This window comes from Triticum dicoccoides, chromosome 3A, assembly GCF_002162155.2.
Source record: "Triticum dicoccoides isolate Atlit2015 ecotype Zavitan chromosome 3A, WEW_v2.0, whole genome shotgun sequence".
In the NCBI taxonomy this organism is placed as follows: domain Eukaryota; kingdom Viridiplantae; phylum Streptophyta; class Magnoliopsida; order Poales; family Poaceae; genus Triticum; species Triticum dicoccoides.
In genome coordinates, this window is record NC_041384.1 from 757,850,849 (window position 1) to 757,870,417 (window position 19,569).

At 43.4% G+C, this 19,569-nt stretch overlaps 2 protein-coding genes across 5 annotated transcripts; one reads left to right on the forward strand and one right to left on the reverse strand.

Moving 5' to 3' along the window:
• Nucleotides 1–148: 148 nt before the first annotated feature.
• LOC119270753 (telomere-binding protein 1-like) lies at nt 149–4,881 on the reverse strand. 4 transcript variants are annotated; one of them, XM_037552804.1, is made up of 11 exons: nt 4,756–4,881; nt 3,981–4,051; nt 3,518–3,662; nt 2,624–3,425; nt 2,345–2,476; nt 2,128–2,190; nt 1,970–2,049; nt 1,374–1,618; nt 901–1,212; nt 742–805; nt 149–610 (listed from the first exon to the last, which is right to left on the reverse strand). In XM_037552804.1, the coding sequence occupies exons 3-11, from the start codon at nt 3,596–3,598 to the stop codon at nt 434–436; spliced, it is 1,956 nt and encodes a 651-aa protein (XP_037408701.1). In that variant the 5' UTR covers nt 3,599–3,662; nt 3,981–4,051; nt 4,756–4,881; the 3' UTR covers nt 149–433. The 4 variants fall into 4 exon arrangements, with proteins under 4 accessions (XP_037408701.1, XP_037408702.1, XP_037408704.1 ...); XM_037552805.1 differs by having other exon boundaries at nt 3,884–4,051; XM_037552807.1 differs by lacking the exon at nt 2,128–2,190.
• Nucleotides 4,882–9,222: 4,341 nt separating this feature from the next.
• On the forward strand, nt 9,223–11,943 carry LOC119270755 (respirasome Complex Assembly Factor 1-like). Its single transcript, XM_037552808.1, has 4 exons — nt 9,223–9,492; nt 9,578–9,681; nt 11,215–11,344; nt 11,647–11,943. The coding sequence occupies exons 1-4, from the start codon at nt 9,373–9,375 to the stop codon at nt 11,683–11,685; spliced, it is 393 nt and encodes a 130-aa protein (XP_037408705.1). The 5' UTR covers nt 9,223–9,372; the 3' UTR covers nt 11,686–11,943.
• Nucleotides 11,944–19,569: the final 7,626 nt, after the last annotated feature.

The window sequence follows — 19,569 nt, forward strand, 5'->3', positions numbered from 1 at the left end:
AAATCCAACCACAAGGGAAAAAAATAATCCAATATTTCTGAAGGGAAAAAAAACAATAATCCGGTTTCTCTGGAGAAAAAAGAACTCCAATGCAAGACAGTGTAATTACTAATTAATGTAGTAATGAGAAAATGTGCAAGAACTGGAATGTTGAACTGTTTTTATATGAACATCTGGTAAATAGTGAAACATTCCAAATAGTTTATAAAATCATTTACAAAGGGGCCGTCGAGACCAGGCGTTTAGTATCTCTTATTAACCGACAGAGGAAAGAGAGCACCTGGCCTGAGCAGCAAATAGAGAAGAAAAGGAAAATAAAATGATCTGTGAGTTTTGGAATAAATACAGAAAATTAGTCAACCTCCTTTAAACATTTCTTTTTACAGAGTATCAGTTTTCCTCTCTAGGCAGGCAGGGCAGAGATGGATTTCCTTCAGCAGCTGGAGGAGCAGGCTTGTCCTGAAGCCTTGCCTGATAGCACCTGCTGCTGCTGCTGGGACCAGTAGGCCTGCGCCGCCAGCACGCGGTCGAGCAGCCCCTGCGGCACCGGCTCGCCCCGCCTCTGCTGCGGGGATATGCTCGCCGTGTGCACCAGGGTCTTCCACTTGTCCTGGTTCGTCCACAAAATGTTTCACAGTTTAGCACATTTGAAAATCCTCACTGTTCACAATCTATGTTAAACAGAAAGAAATAAAAAGCAATGCAATGGCAGCCGTTTTTAGGCTGCGGTTACTGAATTACCTTAAGATCGACATAGGTCCTATGATCAGTATTGTCGAACGCGAGCATTTTAACGTCCCTCCACCTGAACAAAACAGACCAAGAGGCCAACATATGAGAACATGTTGGAAGCAATGACCTTGTGTCAATACTCAATAGAGAAATCATTTGGGCACGAACCTTCCTGTTCCAAGCTGTTCAACAGCTTCCACTAGTGCCTCCACCTCAGGCAAGGAGAAGGGCCTCCTTATTCGTCTTTGCCCAATAGCGGGCCGCTTTGACTTGCAAACAGGCACAATGGCTAGAGCCTCTGAGCTTGGAGAGGCAACCGGAACAATGGCTTGTGAGCTAGCTGATGCTTCGTGAGCAGTTGTTTCAAAAAGAGAATGAACAGAACCATGTTCGCTCTGAACACGGTTTGGAGAAGCCTGCACACGCTGCTGGTTGTTATAACCGGCCTTGGTCTCAGAAAAGGGCTCTTCACACTTTACCCTGCAAACCATGGGATACCAAAACCATCAATGGTCTTCAGATTTGGTTTATGCTCCAGAGCGCACATATACTATAGAAACTATCAGATGCATCTTGACAATTGTCTTCCTAAACCAAAACTGCCATATAAAAGCACGAGAAATAATTTTATTATGCCTTACATAGCTAATGGTTTCATGGCATCTGCACCATGAAAATCCATTTCCTCTGGTATTCTGACCCCATGGGAAGAGCTTTGCCCAGCTTCACATTCCAGTGTGAAGTCTATGTTTTCTAGATTTTCTCCGTGGCAAATTCTAGCTTGACGAAGTGTCTTGTTGTCATCTTGAATACTCTTTCCTTGAAGAAGAACACCAACCCGGAGGCCACTTTCAATTATACTAGTAACAACGTCCATTACAGTCCTCTGTACAGAAAGTGGAGAATATTACTTGGGAACACTCATAAGAAGGTAATATTATCTGCAGGGGAATCAGTCACGTACAAGAAATTCTAGATAGAAAGAAAACGTTAAAACTGTCATGAGAGGACAAGTTTCACTGTGTAATGAATTAGTTCCGTTGCTTATAAATTAAAAAATTGAACCATAACCTCTGGACTCAGCAAGTACAGGAAGTAACTTATGCATTCCTTAATTATGACAGAACTATGTAGAACAGAGTGCAAAACAGAGTTCAAAGAACTGTTGCACATTTCATCAAACACAATTTCTAATGCAATATCAACAAACATTTAACTTCTAGAAGCCAGTATTTACCTTCAATGAACCAACTGTTGCATTTTCAGGGATCTCGATGAACAGTTCCGGGATGGTGAATGACTTGATTCTTAGCTTAACTGAAAAAGGAAGGGGGGGAATACAATAAGCTCTCATGCTAACGAAGAATATAACAAATCTATATATGCAAAATATACCATTGTAGTCCTCAGATCCACATAATGGATTTTGACCTTCCACAGAAAATGATGCCCCGCTAGCTGAAATGGCAAGCGGCATTTTCTTTTAGGAAGTATTACCAAAATAAGGATTGAGGCTATCAGATGGCATATAGAAGGCAAGTTTCAATGACTCTGTGCAATGTACCAATCGTACCACCGTACGAGGTAAACGTGAATTGGTGACGCAGCATACCTTCAGTTAGAATCCCTTTAGCAGAAGATGGTGTAAAATGACGGCGCACTGGCTTTTGCCTCTTGAACATTGCTCTTTGTACTCTTTGGCGTGTGGTGGATATCTTTTTTCCACCTAAATTTAGCTTGCTACCTAGTTGAACAAAAAAAAACAATAGCCTTATTTAGTCCAATTCCTGCAATATTTAGTTAGTGCCACAATAATGGTGGTGGAAAAATGTGGCGAATATGAAGCCTGTGGAGAAGCGAAAGGTTAACTTTGTGATGAGGATTTCCATACCTTTATTGGACATCTCTCCACACATCTTATTACGAGCTGCCTTCCTTATCTTGGAGGCAAACATTTTCCTTATCCTGCTATCGCCCGTATACTGTGGCATATAGCTCTTATTATTTCCCATGGTGCATGGATGAGTGCACCCGGAAGAATTTTCGTCATCATCTCTATCTGCAGCATGCCTCGCTTCAGCATGGCACAAAGGGGAGGTGTTGCGGTCCTTGTCATGGATGCACAAAGGCACTCCTGAGCTACTGTCAGAGCTAACCAAAGCAGGAGGTCTGCCATCCAAATCCACAGAGCTAACCAAACTGTACAAGGCTGTGGTGTCACCGTCCATAGGTTGCTGCACCTGCACTTGATTAGTAGCCTCTAGCGACCGTGAAGATCCACACTCTGGAATTCCGCCAACACCATGGGCACGGTTACATGATTTTGTACAACTAAACACCGAGTCCCTAACCAACATATCTGGTTTCACGGTTAGTGACTCTAACACTGTGTCAGTACCATTTCGTGTCGACGAGTTTTCTGCCAAGCAGATGTTAGATTGCCTAGGAGAGGCACACACACCACCAGAACCCGCTATACAGCTCTCCACGGCAATGCTTTTGAGCGGCGGAGCGTCATCACACTGCTCAGCTTTAACTGATTTCCTTTTCCTGGCATAGGTCAAAGCTGCTGCATTGATGCTAGGAGCATTATTAGATGAATTCTCATGATCCACTAACAGCGTTCCTGCGACGGTCGCGAGCAAATCAAACGGGGACATCTCATCTTTCTTTCTCCTGGCTGAGCGTTTCCCCTGAATCATCACCGGGCGTTAATACATAATATCCAGCACGAAAATTGCGCGGGGTCATGACAGGTAGTACAGGATATCGAATGTGTATGTACCCGAGCAGAGCTTGGAACGCGTGGCATGGCGGGAACCTGGTGGCCACGAGATCCATAATCCAACCTCTTCCGCACCACCATGTCTTGATCTCACTCCAAAGGACGGCTTTCGCAGGCAGTAAACGAGCACATATATAAGCTTTATCTGCAACAAATATATCGAATTCAGTGAGGATTCCCGGCTACTGATTGCTCAAACGGCAAAGCTGGAACTGCTTGGCCCCAAACAGAGCAAGATATTAGCAAGCCTAAAATGGGTGGAAGACATGGTCTTCCATCGAATCCCAGCAAAGAAATAATAATTTGTAAGATGTTTTGTGTATGTATGTATGTATGTATGTATGTATGCCAACAGGGCAGGGCAACCTGAAGCCGGGTGGTTTGATGGAGGAGGAGTTGCCATAGCCATAGTAGGGGAAGAAACGGTGGAGATTGATTGGGTATTATAGGGGAGTGAGATCACCTCCAAGGAGCATCTGAAACGAGTCACCCAAGATTGATGAGCACCTGCCCAGGAATCCTTTTCATCGGTTTCTGCAACAAATAGAAATCAAAGACACACGAACAAATCTGGCGGTCAGCTCCATGAATTGAAACAAAAAAGTAGCAGTTATATTATTATGCAGTAAAATTCTTTGGCTGGCGCACCAAACAAGGAAGCCAAATTCTGAATCAGCAAGCCAAACAGATCCAGAAATAAAAAACTGCATCGGAAGAGCCGAATTCTGAATCGGGAAAACCCCAAAAAAATCCGCTTGAACAGAGTCCCGATTGAGGAGAGCGGCGGCAATCTTTTGCCAGGATTCCGAAGAATCGGAGAGGCGACCACGGAACATCCAAGAACGCCGCGAAATTCAACCCGGGGGAAAAAGTCTGAAATGGGCAAGAAGCGCTGTCTGTGTCCGCATCGGCACGCAACAGGACGGAGCAAATCCGCCGGGGTCAAGAAGCAAGCCCCGGGAGGGGAATCGGGCCGCAGAAAACCAAATCGCGGAGCATAATTCGCGGAATCCGGGCACAAAACAAATCCGGGAGGGAGCATAATTCGAGCGGCCCCTGCCGAGCCCGCCAAAATCCGGCGCCTCCCCGGTCCGCGCCGGGCGCCAAAGACCAGGCGACCTCACCAGAGGAGGATCCGGGAAGAAGAACCCGCGGGGAGAAGAAGAGAGAGGGAAAACGGCAGAAATCCCGGGGCTTCCCCGGCGGCGCCATGGATGGATGGATGGATGCATGCATACCCTTGCGGTTTCCGTCCTGGTCCTGGATCGGCGGAACCAACTGCTTCCTCCCCGCCTCTGCCCTTCCTCCTCTGCTTCTCTCTCTCCGTCTCTCTGTCGCTTAAACCCTCGGCTATCCTCTCGCTGGTTCCTTCCTCTTTATACCACCGTCCACACCCACTCCCCAATTCCCCCTTCCCCCTCCATCGGCCGGTTCTCCCAGCCCGAACCGCTCCCCTGCTTTCAGTAAGCAAAGTTGCCATTTTTAAGTGGTAACTGCTTGTTACTCCTCCTACTTTTCTTTTGAGGGTAACTGATTCAGTGTTACTTTTAAGTTCAGTGTGTTAACTCCTGCTTCACAGTATTACTGCATGTATGTATGTTCAGTGGATGCAGCAGATCTGCCACCAATTGCTTAATTACTCTAGTCTGTAGGGGTGAAGTGTACGTATGATCCAGATCTACATTTGGCTCCCCTTTTAATCACTTGCAAATTTTTTGATTAGTCTAAGCTCACTCAGATCAGATCTGACGGCGATGGCGATGACGTGTCGCGTGCATGTAGGCTGATGTCATGTGGGGTTCCATGTTTAAAATTAGCAAAAATGCAAAAGGGAGGACTGCTGCACTGCAGTGCTAATTAGGCCAGGGGTTGGTTCTTCAGTGTGTCTCTGTGTAGCTAACCACCTGCACTGCACACTGCTGACTGACAATTTTCCATACTGTATCATTTGTTTCTTTCTCTTCTTTTTTACTTTTGTATTTCCCAGTATGATTATGCAATATTTAGGATCAATTATGTCCATCTTTTGTTTTACTTGTGAACAAAAAGGCGGGCAGGATTCCCCTGCTTAAGCCTGGCTTGCACATTAGTACATGGGACAAAAGCGCTTTGCTGATCAAACATTATCATGTATACCACTATATTATAAGCCTGTTAAGATCCAAGATTTGCCAGAGCTATATCATTAACTAGCACAAGCCAGACAAATCGGTGTTTGCATAAGAAGATCCAGCGCCATTAATCTACGACATTAGGTGTCAAAGCAGCACTTAGGGATCACAAATCGCCCAGCACAATGCGGGCTTTGGTTTTCACAACAACAAAAATTGGTCAGTAGCCAATCACAAAAACCAGATCTGCTACATCTTTTTTTTTTTCTAAAGTCCATTTTCTTGTGCTCCACTTGAGGAAGTGCACACAGCGTCTTGTTGGTGAGGAAGGGTAGCACATCGCTTTCCAACCAAAGAATCTCCCTAATAATGTATAGTTTCTCCATGAATAAATAGTTATATAGAATGTGTGTTCCTGTGGTCAAGTATCGTTTTTGATATTTTTACGCATCTTATTGAGAATCACATACTTGTGCTCTATTAAGTACAGTGTGTGTCTTTGACTATTTATGCCATAATATCAACAAAGATTTTGCTGCAGAGTGGCAAATAAACTAGAGCGAGCTACTCCCTATGTACACTAATATAAGACGTTTTTGTAGTAGTTAGGTATTAATTCTTTGCCAAATCTTTTTCTTTTACCCTCTGAAAGAAACTCTTGTTTTTTTTTATATTTTGGACAGGGAACAGGTGTGCTGAAAATTCAATTTTCTTAATGAAATTGGTTTTAACAAGCATGTATAGGAATTAACTTTTGTGTCTACCGACAGATAATAAATTTTGGTCTGAACTACATTTAGCATCACTATTAAATTTGGCAAATGGGGATAAGATGATAGGGATGGAGATGCTTTCCCACGGATTATGATGGCCGGTGAGAGGATCGGAGGTGGATGGATGGAGTAGCTACGGTAGGGGAGGCTATCCCTGTTGAGATAAGGATTTATTTGTTTGTGGATTAGACCATCTCTATGTGCCATGTAATCTGCCGGTGACGCTGCCGCGTGGGCCCATGCATGCACCAAGGTCACCAAGAATCTATTTTATTACTACTATATATATGTACTCCCTCTGTTCCTAGTCTTTTTAGACATTTTAGATGGACCACAACATGCGGGTGTATGTAGATATATTTTAGGATGTACTAGATTCATTCATTTTGCTCCATATGTACTCACTTGCTGGAATCTCTAAAAGACTTATATTTGGAAACAGAGAGAGTACCATTTATATGTGTGTGTATACAGAGGATTTGTTAGTTAGGGACGTAGTGTGCAGATCTAGCTAGCTAGCTATACGGCTGGAATTAATTTTTCTAGAATGCAATCAGTGAGCCAACGTATAATATAACGGTATCTTAAATTTCTAGTACTTTGCAAGTCTGGATCATTGACTTCGTGCCATGCCAATCAACATCTCACGTCCATGAAGTCTACTCTAGTGTAGTAGTAATAGGAGAATGTCTATGTGTAATTGTCTATGACTGACTTGAGTCTCGTCCATACGTGTCCCGCTTGTGTCACTTTTTTCAGTTGAATTCATGGCGGTTGGAAACATGTTGGTTCCAAGAATAAGCGCGGACGAGGATCACGTGTAACCATTACACTATGGTATATTATTATTATTTTGAGCATCTATGCTATATTATTCACTAGTCTTTTAATTGTTCCATTTATGTGATGTCCTTGTAGTTTGAGTTTTAAACTACACCCAACTTTTAGAGATAAAGCCCAAACGGCCGAACAGATACAAGGTGATGAGGAAATCCTCTTATGAAGCATGTCAAGAAAAAACTCAAAAAAATGAAGCATGTCAAAATAAAATCGACATTCTAGAGAATAGGAAAAACGCCACCCACTCAAACTCGAGCAAGAGTACAAGAGTAGCCACACCCAACAAGAAGAATCCGAGACCACCGACCAGGAATGGAACATCACCTCCTTGGGAAGTCGTCGGAGAGGGCCACCTGCCATCTCGCTCTAGGCCATGGAGCATTGATCCTGCCAGTTGATGGTGAAGACCGAGGATAATGACTATGAAGTTGTCAGCAATATAGGGGCCGAGGCCCAGCTGAGACGGGTCATCACCGTATCCAGACGACAGGCACTGGGTGGCGCCACCCAGAGTCTCAATGGATGAGAGAACCCCCAGGGACCAAGGACCCCGAAGGCGTACCTCATAGGACACGACGTGGTTGGCCAACTCTCGGCGGACCCGTACAATGATGGCGATCACGTCACGACTGCTCAAGCTCGTTTCGTTCAGACATGGATGATGTGGTCTTGATGGGAGGAAAGAGGGGTGGTCCGGTTGTGCTTAATATATGGCCAAGTACGGTAAGAATGGTCAGAGTTGGCTGACGTCGGTGGGCATGGCATATGGACAGGGGTGAGGTGATGTGACGCCTAGAAGGTGGTCATCTTTGACAACCCATCCCGAAAGGGGAGAACTAAGTCGACCCAGGTGGATGTTTTTTGGGGGAAACTACTTGTAAAAGGCTGGCAAACACTTCTGGGGCAAGGTAGGCATCTGCACGCATGCGGGAGCGGGATGGCCACCTCTTCCACGTCCCATGGCCCGCAGGCCACCCAACATGGCTGACATAAGGGAAAACCCGACCAGAACCGCCAAAACAAGGAATAAACAGCACTGGCCCCTGGATACTCGAACCCCGTAACGGAGAGAGTGCCCGTGGTCGTAGAAGCGGCACGTCGGGCGGCCCTGCCAGCAGGTTCAGAGGTTTCTTCAGTCTTGTTTATAAGTTTACTTTTTGGCTAGTGTTCCCTTGTATAAAGGGTACCGTTCTGCAGCTTCTGCTATTTTTTTAGTTTTATTAGGTCAGTGTGTATGTGGCTCGTACTATGATCTAAATGATATAAATAAGACACATATTACCACAAAAAGAAAACCAACAATTGCTGCTCAGACTTTTATTTGTTATTAGCAACCTCGTTTGCACATTTTGTTGATAGAAAAAGGTTTGTTCTTTACAACTATTTCCAATAGATTGCAAAACGGTATTATATTATGGACCCAGCAGTACGTTATATAGGAGTGAAATTTGCTAATTTTTTTGTTAAAAGACGCTTGCAATTTTTCTGTTAAATGTAGTTGACTATCAACCTCCGAAAGGGTGAAAAGCGATTCGAGACCACCAACGACGCCTGTCAGCAATGTATATAGAGATCATAGAGCAGATCCCTACCAACTAATCATCCAGTAACGACGTGGTGGCCGAAGCGAGAAAGGAGACTTTACGAAAGCTGTTTAGAGGCGAGCTCGGAGGGTTCAACGAAGCTGGAAGGATCGGGATGGGATGCTAGATAGTATGTTTGAGTCGCAGGAGGCGACAAGACAAAAAGGACGAGACACACTCATTGAATCAACTTGAGTTAAGAACAGTACAACAGCAGACTTTTTCAAGAGGCAAATGATCCGACAGACGGGCATGGTATTTCTGTTTCAATCAAATCAGTTAAGGGGAATCTTTAATGGTGATTTCAGTTAGAAGTTATTAGAACGTGTGAGAGAAGGATCTTGTTGGATAACAAAACGGAGTCCTGGAATACGCCAACGGCCTGCTAAGGCGGAAGCCAAAAGGAGTCCGTCGGCGACCGGACCGAGCAAAGCTCCGTCTTTTCTCTCTCCCACGCCCACCAGCGATCCCATCTCGCCGCCCGCCCACCGCCGATCCCATCTGCCGCCGCCCGCGTGGAAAACCGCCGCCGCGGAGGACCCGGAGGCATGAGGAAGTCCAAGGCGGCTGCGGCGGCGGCGAAGCAGCCGCACCACGCGGCGCAGAACGGCCACGCCCTCCCCTCCAGGCTCGCCCGGTACCTCGACCCCGACGCGTCCTTGGACAAGGTATGTATGCCGCCGCCGCCGCCGAAGTGTCCCCGAGCGACTCCGTGGAGTTCTGATTGGTTCGGTGTTTGTTCTTGGTTTGCAGGACCAGCTGCTGGACGCGGTGCACTGGATCCGGCAGGCGGTGGGGCTCGCCTGCGGCTTGCTCTGGGGCGCCGTCCCCCTCGTCGGCGCCTTCTGGATCGCCCTGTCAGTCCCTCCCTCCCTCCCTCCTCAAAGCCCCAGTCTTCCTCTCTCTTTCCCTTCAGACATAGGCATAGATTAGGCACAGATTCAGGTTCATTGTTAACTGAATTTATGAGCTCATCTCACTCCGAATTCAGGATCTCTCCCCCATCGCGTGGTATAGTACTAGATGAGGCTAGCGATATCTGTTATCTGCGTGATTTCAGTTCAGAAGCCCGCTTTGTTCAAGTGAGTGTTAGATTCACTGCGAATTGGAGGTTCTTCGCTTTGTCTGGTATTAGATGCGGCATGGGCTGTTAAAATCAGCTCTTTGTTTGGCGTGGCCGTCAGCAAACCAACACAATGGCCGCATATATATAGTGGGTTATGAACTGCCTGTAGTTTCTGTGTGTTCATTAGTTGAATGAATTGGCAAAGGGCTGCTGATGTATGATTGGCTAGTTTTGCTCGTCTTGCTAGAGTTCCTTCAAAGGTGCCCTTTATTCAGTCAATGAGAGTATATGTAGTTTCTTGTGGTGCAAAATTGCATTGTGAGTGATGAATTTCCTGATTGCTGACCATTGCTGAACAGCTGAGAATTTTCCGTATGCAAACACTTGAAACCATCGCTCAACATTTCTCATGTCCAACAATATGCGTGCTTGCTTACATCATGCAGCATACTGGATTGTGATTGTATTTTTGGTATCAGAAATTCAGGATTATCATAACATAGATGGTCTATTGCTAGTTGGCTGAAGAATTTTGTAACTTGGTGCCTATTTTCAAGATCTGCATATCGCCTTAGGATAGCTTTTGCACCCTTTTGATAAATGAAGACCGACATACCTCTTTTCAGCCAATTTGACCATGCGCCATATTTTTTTTGTGCTGTATAGCAGATTTTTAGTATTTCCACCATGATAGTTCATTTGTACCGTTAGCAAACAAACACAATTACAGCACAGCGGGATATGAACTGCTCTGAGTTTCTAGGTGTTCATTAGTGAATAAACTGGTAAAGGGCTGCTGATGTATGATTGGCCGGTTCCGTTCACCTTGCTAGAGTTCCTTGGAAAGATTAACACTCTCAAACCAAATGCAAACTTCGACATCTAGATAGGAGTTGTCCTTTTTCCTCAGTCCATAAGAGTATATGTATCTGCTCTCTTCAGCAGGGAATAAAACCTTGTGCAAAATTGTGTTGTGAGCGGTGACATCGCCTGATTGCTGATTTTTGCTGAACTCCTGAGCATTTTCTATGTTCAGACACTTCAAAATCATGGCTTGACATTTCGCATGGCCAGTAATATGCCCCTTTGCTTATATAGCACGTGACATACTGGATTATGATTGTATTTTAGTATCAGCAGTTCAGGACTATCATAACCAGTATGGTTTGTTACAAGTTAGCCAGAGAATTCAGTAACAGGGTCCCTGATTTCTAAAATCCGAATGCCGTTTTAGGATAACTTTAGCACCCTTTCGATAAATGCATGCTTTACCTCTTTTCAGCCAAATTGACCATGTGGCATATTTTGTTTTTCTCTGTTGCAGATTCTTTACAATTTCCACCGTCATAGTTCATTTGTACTATGCGCATTTGCTGAAGATTGATGAGGAAGACTTTGGAGGCCATGCCGCCCTACTTCAGGAGGGGCTCTTTGCTTCGTTCACCCTTTTCCTTGTAAGCCATCATCCATAATTATATCTGTTCCTCACCGCCTTCTAGTTGCACCGACATCGAAGTCATTTCTACCATTCATACGCATGTCTTCATAGTGATTTCTTTTCACATGTTATCTGTTGGCCTCCTAACTAGCAACCGCTACTGGCACATAAAACTAGCACTATCATGTGGTACTACTTTTTCAGTACGACACAAGCTTGTAACATTAAACCAACTCCTTAAGTTCTTGCTCTTTCTGTTCGCACATTGAATAAATTGGGTGTCTTCAATTACTAACAGATTCTTCTCTCGGCTCGCAGCTTTCATGGACTCTAGTATACAGCTTGGCTCACTTCTGAGAAGCCCGTCTGCAGAAATACCATGTTGGATTTTCGTTGTTCATTTCATTCACTCTTTTGTACAATTAGCTATCATGGATGTAATGTCATAGTACTGTAGAACAGCGTCATCGAGCTATAACTGTAATTCGTATAGAATGCCTTCCACTTGTTGGGTCCATTCGGTCAAGCTCAAAGTAGTACTGTCTCCATCATTGTTCCATGTAAATGGTAAGGCTCGCCAATTTGAATCTATAGTTCCACCCACATTTGTTGCTCTGTTGGAATACGAATACTCTGAGATTTGAAGTTAACTTGATGAAGCCCTGGAACTCAAAATACATAAACATTAAAACTGGGAATTGAGGTGACATGTACCATACTTCCAATAGGTGCCAAAATAGAAGTTAAACTTAAAAAATAAAGCATGGTGAACACAGAAAAAAACATGAGAAAAAGTTAGGAAAGACCTCCAAAATTTTGATGGACTTCATTTCAAGAGAATCAGAATAGTCATTCCTTCATTTCAAAATGTTTCAAATGAACTTCTCCTATAGGAAACATATCCGTTAAATTGTCTGTAAAAAGAACATGTCCTTCTTGTATGTCAACTTCAGGAGCATCGACCACTAACATTGCATCGGGCGTACATGTATTATCATCACTAAGTCATGGCAATGCTGTCACCCCCTCCCCCCCACCCCCCACACACACGCACATGTGGACATCTTGACATGCTGGATAAATTTCTGGTGGTGTAGGGAGATTCGAAGTTGATGTTATTTACGACTGAGTTGCACACTTTATGCGGGATGATGCCGATCAAGCGAAGAAAAATACGTGAACGCACTTGTGTGTTATAGAGGTCATCATATTGTTCCAAGTACCAAATGCAAAGTCACTTGTCGAGGCATCTAGAGTTATATAACAACCAATTGCCTTAGATTAGAGATTTTTCTTATAGAAATGTGCATTTGTATATTTCTCTACAAAGATATTAAAGGACACCCTGCAAAAAAAGATATTAAAGAACAATGCAAGCACAAATGAATATAATATAAAACTTCTAAAAGGTAGAAATTAGTCTAAGAATAATTAAATTATTGTCTATTTGAAATTATAGTGTTTTTAAACATCTCAAACAAAATAGTGATAAAAGCATAACCTTTTGTGGCTAAATATGTTTCTAGTTCATCGCAAGTGTCTTCTAATAACAAGCATTACAAATCGTGTTTTGTAGTTAATATTTTGTTAGCATGTCATTTTTTTAATTTTACTATGTATAACATAATAAATATATTATTTACCATGATGGGCCGGGAAAACAATTTATAGTCAAGTAAAAAAGATTGATATAAACAAGTGGCATTGGTTATATTTTTAGAGTATGCGAGAAAAATTACTGTTTTTAGAGTATCTATAGTAGATCCTCTAAAGCCGTGTTCCGCAAATTCTGTTCACGAACAGAGTACAATTCGGGATGGGTTTAGATAATTTGTTCCGCGCCGGAGGCCTCGCGGTACCAAAAAAAATTATAAGTCCAATATTGACAACTGATAAATTCATACAAATGCACGAAATTTATATATACATTGTTACACTAGTTTATCACATACAAAATTATGTGCAACATACGAGATATCAAGTTTAGTCATACAAATACGCGATTAAACAAAATAAAATATGATCAAATGACCACATGTCATAAAAAACAAGCAGCATCCTCATTATTGTGAAGAATCGTCGCCACAACCACCGTCCCTAGCACTTCCATCGCCATCATCCACATTGAACGGAGAATGAGCAGCAACATATTCAACATTTTAGACTGGAGAATGAGCACCACCATCATCATGAACACCGCGTCACCGTGTAAGTGACACATTCTCGTATACTTGAATCAAGCACACATTCTCCATCTCCGTGTATAGAGACAGAGCCCAATAGACCCACTTTGTGGCACATGCTATAAAGATCAATTTTTTTCTAATACTAATTATAGGCTATAAGGCCGATCAATTTTTTTCTATTACTACTTATAGGCTATAAGGCCCAAGGCATTAGAGTGGGCTGAGAGTGGTGCTATAGGACCTATATAATCAACAAGATGGAGCCATCATGTTCAAGTATGTCCGCTGTTCACATCTAGTCACCACGCATGCACGAGTCCCTAATTGATCCATCTTCTTGCTGTCTGAAAGGAACCAGCGATCGATCCATCGTCTCCTGAGTCCGATTCTCGAACAGCTAAAGCGCGGCGGCGGCAACGACCGATCCGTTCCTAGGAAAGTATGGGCAGTTGCCAGCTCGACGGCCGCACCATACACGCCTACATGGCTACGCAACTGCGTGCAGTAGCAGGATCCGTCCAGTATGCTTTTAGCCAGCAATCGACACTTCGATACACTGTAATTTTTGTTACTTCTCTCAGATTCTTTGCTGAATAGCAACATACTCCCTGTATCCCATAATATAAAAGTGTTTTTACACCTCTTATATTATGGGATGAAGGGAGTATTTTTCAATTATCGCTCCCTCAATTTGAATTCTGCTTCGGTATATCCTTTTGTGTGTTGTTTTTCTTAAATATTTGTACAAGTTCCATCAAGTGTATGTATGAACTTATAGCTAGCATATTAAATCTTACATAAATATATTACTTCAGAGGTGTTTTTCATCTATGAAACTTGTCAAAACGTACTCGCGCAATAGCCTCAATAATGACAGCTTGAGTGTTGATGTTATTTGTTACATGGAGAAAAAACATGAAAAAGGTCACCAGTTACATGTCTAGGGGCAGAGAATTTATTAAAGGTAAATTTTTCAAAAACTTAAGCCCTTCTAAGTTCTTTGATTTGGACAGTATATTATGTTTTTTTTGAAAAGTCAATTCTATTTTTTTATCTTGTCTATCTTGTAGGTTATTGGACCTTGATTTTTGATGATGTGTTTTAGAACTTGGAAATGCAAGACAAAGTTTTCAGTTAATTTTGTTCTTTGTTTTAGTATTATACTAGCAAGGAGCCCGTGCATTTGCAACGGAACCACAATAAAATTAGCTCTGCCATGGCTCAAAGTTTGTTAAATATTTCTAGAGGGAGATTGACGACAGGGCATGGTGGAGGAGCAGCCGACGTGGAGGGCGTATGGAGGGGACGGGAGGATGTTGCAGTGGGTTCTAGAGTCTGGACTCCATCTTCAGGAACCTTCGCCGCCGCTGACAAGAATGCAATGAGATGAACCAGAAAGGAAATGAGGCTGGGATGAGTAGTTCCGTATTTTATACAGTGGCAGAGGTGGGTAAATATCTGCTACCGCAAAGCCATGTCTCTATGCACACACATCTCAGCCGTTAGTTCCAGGTAGATCGAAGGGCTCACGTTGTCTAGAGGCAGATACACCATGACTGAGATTTTTATAGGAGTAGAAATCAAAAATATTCATGTTATTTTTGTTATAGATCGACTATTGTTATGTCCGAAATTCATGTTAGAAGTTGTTAAACACACCTTTATTCAGTACATTGTTGGTTGAAAATTTTATGCCATAGTGAAGTAGTGCATCAGGGTAACATTACACTACTAGGGAAAACCTTATACACAGAACTTTAGCAGTAGCGTGGGTCAAAAAAGCACGCTGATGCTAAGTAGCAGTAGCGCGCCTGTGCAAACCGCGCTGCAGATAAAGTTTTAGCAGTAGCGCATCTTGTTCTAAACACATTACTACTAAAATTCCCACGGCTTAGCCAATAGGCTACACATAGTAGTAGTGACCTATATCGAACCGCGCTACCGCTACTTTCTTTGTAGCAGCGCGTTTTAATCTAAACTCGCTACTGCTAAAGGATATAAAATTAAATGGAAAGCAAATAGAAAGGTAATTGAAAATGAAAAAAATAGATTAAGGTGAAAGGAAAAAGATAAAATGTGAAGAAAACTAAATGAAAAAGGGGGGAAAAGAGAAAGGAGTAGCAGTAGCGTGTATCCCAGAACGCGATGTAGCTAACGTAGCAGTAGCGCGCTTTCTGGAACGCGCTACTGCTACTTCTGACTTAACCACGGGGTTCGTCCTTCCCCACGGTCACTTCCCCCAAATCCAGCTCTCCACTCTCGCCGCCGCTGTCGCTCGTCGGCCACCGTGCGCTCTCCGCACACCCTCTATGCCGCCCCCGATCCTAGATTCAACGCCGCACCCGCCCCCGACCTCAATGCCGCCCCCGACCCCGACCTCGACGCCACCATCCGCCGCGCGCCCGAGCCCCGACCCCGACCTCGACGCCGCCTGCCCCTCCCTCGTCGCAGGCACCCGAGGTGAGCACGCCTGCTCCTCCCTCTCCCCTACCTCTGCCTAGGGTTTCTTTATATTTTAGTTGCATCAAATTAGTTAGGGTTCATGTAAGGGTGGAAACGAATCGGATGCGGATGCAGCTCAAATGAGTTAGGGTTCATGTAAGGGTGGAAATGAATCAAATTTCTAAGATGAATCATAAAACGAGTAAAATTTGACCACTTATTTCACTTTATAGTTGGATAATTGGAATATCCGCTACCACTTTCCACCCCTAGCTTCATCAAATTAGATGGTAATTAGGGCAGTAGTTCCTAGGTACTAATTAGTTAGTAAGAACTAGGTACTAATTAGGTACTAGTTTATTTTTATTTATAGTAAGTTTATTTTTAATAAGAACTAGTTGAATTAATAGAACTAGTTAGTAAGAACTTGTTGATATTTTTTAGTTAAAGCATTTTTTTCCCGCATCAACGTGGACGATGCCTATCCCGCATCCTCGTCGTCGAGTTGGCGGAGGACGACACCTGCTTGACCAGATGGGCCATGTCCGAGACTGGGCTCCGTCGGGGTGGTACTGGGAGGCGCTACCTATCGGGGGGCGCAGGTTGGTGAGGAGCCAGCCTGTCGTTGACCTGAACCTTCTTTGGTGGCGGTCTAGAGGCTCGAGGACCCCACGAAGGTGGTGCGTCACCGTGTCAATGAGGAGGACGCGCACGTCCGTCGCTACTTGTTTGCGTTGGAGTACAGGTTCTCCAATACCTGGCAGGTTCTCCAGGGATCTCACTGGAGCTATGATCCTGTGATGGTTCCTTCTCTGTGGGTGTCCACCACCTGCGTCGATATCCGTCGTGTGCTAGGGTTTTAGTTGTATTAGTGATGTTATATGTATGACACTATTCGGGATGTATTAGTGATAATATTCGACGATGTACGGACGCATGAGATGATTTACTTTTGCTTATTGAATGCATGCTAATTTGAGTCCTATAAGATATTTTGAAATGTATATCTTGTGTTGCTCAAATAAGATATGTGCTTGCCCAAGTGGCTGGTCATGTTTGCAGGTTACACCTTCGAGTGGCCTATGTTTTGCCGGAGTGTTGATTCATTTCCGTTCCGGCAAATTTCAAGCGCTCGATATGTCCTATTTTAGCAAAGGTCATGCCGGATTTTTCCGTGAATTTTGGCATGACTTGTGCCAGAATATGTAGGAAATATCGAGTGCCCCAGATTTATGTGTTGAGTATCCTGGTAGTTGTCTTCGATCAATTTTCAATTAATGTTTTAACTATGAACATAGAAAATGTCTGACAACGAAAAGGATTTTGGTATTTGCAAATACTGCGAAGACGAGCGCGACCTGTGCGACGAAATCTTCCTAGATGATGATAGGTGCTTCAGCATCAAGCTGGACGAGAATTTCGAAGTGGATACAGTAATTCACAACGACAAGTCTTTTTTCGTAATTAAGCATGACATTTGCTTTATTTGCTTCAACTTATAATTTAAGCATGACATTAAGCATGACAAGTCTTTTTTTACTATTCTACTAGCGTATCCCCTGCCATGCAAGAGTTTTTGTATTGGATAAGATATGTTTCAGTCGTACTATGGAGGAAAAGAAAGTTTACTTGAAGACCGAGCATGGTTATATTTTCCACGCAAAACTATACAATTCAGACGACTACACCTATTTTGGATGCAAAACATGGCGAACACTATGCAAGACTTATGCATTTGAGCCTGATATGGTTATCACCTTTGATATTCGTCCGGAAGATGATATTGAAGGTAATATCGACATCTGGGTCGATGTGCAGACGCCTCCAGTTATACCATTATGTAAGTTTCTCAACCATATTTATGTCTTTGATATTGTTTATTCAAAAATAGTTGACAACTAATTTGTTGTCAGCTTATTTCGGTGCAAGCAAACATGTCCAGCGCTTGGTAGACAGGACCTACTACTGTCCCGGGGCTGAACTAAACTGCGAGGAGCTAAGTCATTATGTTTCATGGCTTGAGGATCTTGATACTGTCAAGACAAATTTTCTTCATGCACTTAAAAATGTTAGTACTGAAAACGTGCGACCAATAGTGTTCGTAATGAACTACGGTCACATCTATTTAGGAAGGATGGTAAGATTTTTACTATTTGTCCTCAGTGCATCTTTTGCGTATATTATTTTTGAAGCTAAACTTCATTGCTAAGTATGTTACCATACGATGTTCTTCAACAGGGACTCCCGATGAATGTTGTGCCTTATGGGATCGAGACTAAAGGTACCATGAGTATTATTAGCTTACGACCAAAATATCCTACAGATTACTTTAGTGCATTCAAGATTAGCGACGGATGCTTAATAGTGCAAGACTGGACCAAATATGTGATGGAGAAGCGCAGAGAAGTACTAGGGGGCAGCAAACAGATGCGTTACCCACGATTAGGAGACAGGTTCATCTGCATGCTCCAACTTGATCAAGGAGGAGAGGTACACATGTTTTATGTTATTTTACCTAAGAGAGAGCAGCAGGTGTGATTAGCTAGCTAGAAATGAGTTTGAGGATGATGATGTGCTATACTATTACTATGATGATAAAATAGCTAGTGTTGGTGGTAATGACTATGATGATTATTATTAGCTAGTGTTAGTGGTGATTAAATAAATATTGTTGGTGGTAATGACTATGATGATGATTAAATAGCTTGTGCTGGCGGATTAGATTCAAGTGGAGGCAACATGTGGTGCACATCGAAAGTACTACTAGTCCAAACTAGATCAAGTTTGGATTAGTAGTATACTTTTGACATGCACCACATATTGCCTCCACTTGAACCTAATCCACCTTCATTTGACACACTGTTATGGACATAATGATGTAAACCTCATAACTGGTATTGTACCAACATTTGTATGATGGCACATAAATACACTAAAAATAAAAAAATAAAAAAGAATACTAGTAGCGATGGACAGAAAACACGCTGCCAGTAGTTACATTAGCAGTAGCGTGGGAGTGAACAGACGCTACATCTATTTGTCCTAGCAGTAAGCAATAGCTGTAGCGTCTTATTAGTAGCGCGTCTACCCGCGCTACTAGTGAGCACAAAACCAGCGCTACTGCTAGGGTTTTCCCTAGTAGTGTTAGCTTCAGCTTCGCTCCTGTCTGTGTAATTTTCAGTCCTTCCCACTCTAGCATCATACCTCAATCACTTCCACTTTATCACCACCGTCATTCGCTAGATCCAGCTCCGCCTTGACCTCTGCATGAGGTGTATCGAAATCGTCAAGGGGAGCACTCAAATGTACGGCATTCTCCTCCAACATTTCGGTATATGTTGAGTGCATGTTTTGGCTACAAAATTCAACAGGCAAAGCATAAACAAGTGCTTCAAAGTCGAACCAAAGATCACCGGAGTGTTTCAAGCAAAAGAACTTTTTTACCTCCCGTACGTTTTCATCGAACACGTGGTAGGCGTGATCGGTTGAGTGCCTATGATCGGGGAGAACGTGGCCGGCCGGAGGCGGAGGAGGACCCCGACCCCTTGCTGCGAGCGCCTTCTTCCTCGGGGGCGTGCCGGTGTAGGCGGCCTTCTTCCTCACGTCGGCGGCC

Excerpts from the sequence above, each read along its gene's own strand:
- LOC119270753 (XM_037552804.1), bottom strand. The coding sequence starts at position 3,598 with ATGGTGGTGCGGAAGAGGTTGGATTATGGATCTCGTGGCCACCAGGTT. Across the intron at positions 2,477-2,623 it reads TGGAGAGATGTCCAATAAAG|GTAGCAAGCTAAATTTAGGT; the intron begins GTATGGAAATCC and ends TTGTTCAACTAG. Across the intron at positions 1,619-1,969 it reads CAACAGTTGGTTCATTGAAG|AGGACTGTAATGGACGTTGT; the intron begins GTAAATACTGGC and ends CTTTCTGTACAG.
- LOC119270755 (XM_037552808.1), top strand. The coding sequence starts at position 9,373 with ATGAGGAAGTCCAAGGCGGCTGCGGCGGCGGCGAAGCAGCCGCACCAC. Across the intron at positions 9,682-11,214 it reads GGCGCCTTCTGGATCGCCCT|ATTCTTTACAATTTCCACCG; the intron begins GTCAGTCCCTCC and ends TCTCTGTTGCAG. Across the intron at positions 11,345-11,646 it reads CTTCGTTCACCCTTTTCCTT|CTTTCATGGACTCTAGTATA; the intron begins GTAAGCCATCAT and ends CTCGGCTCGCAG.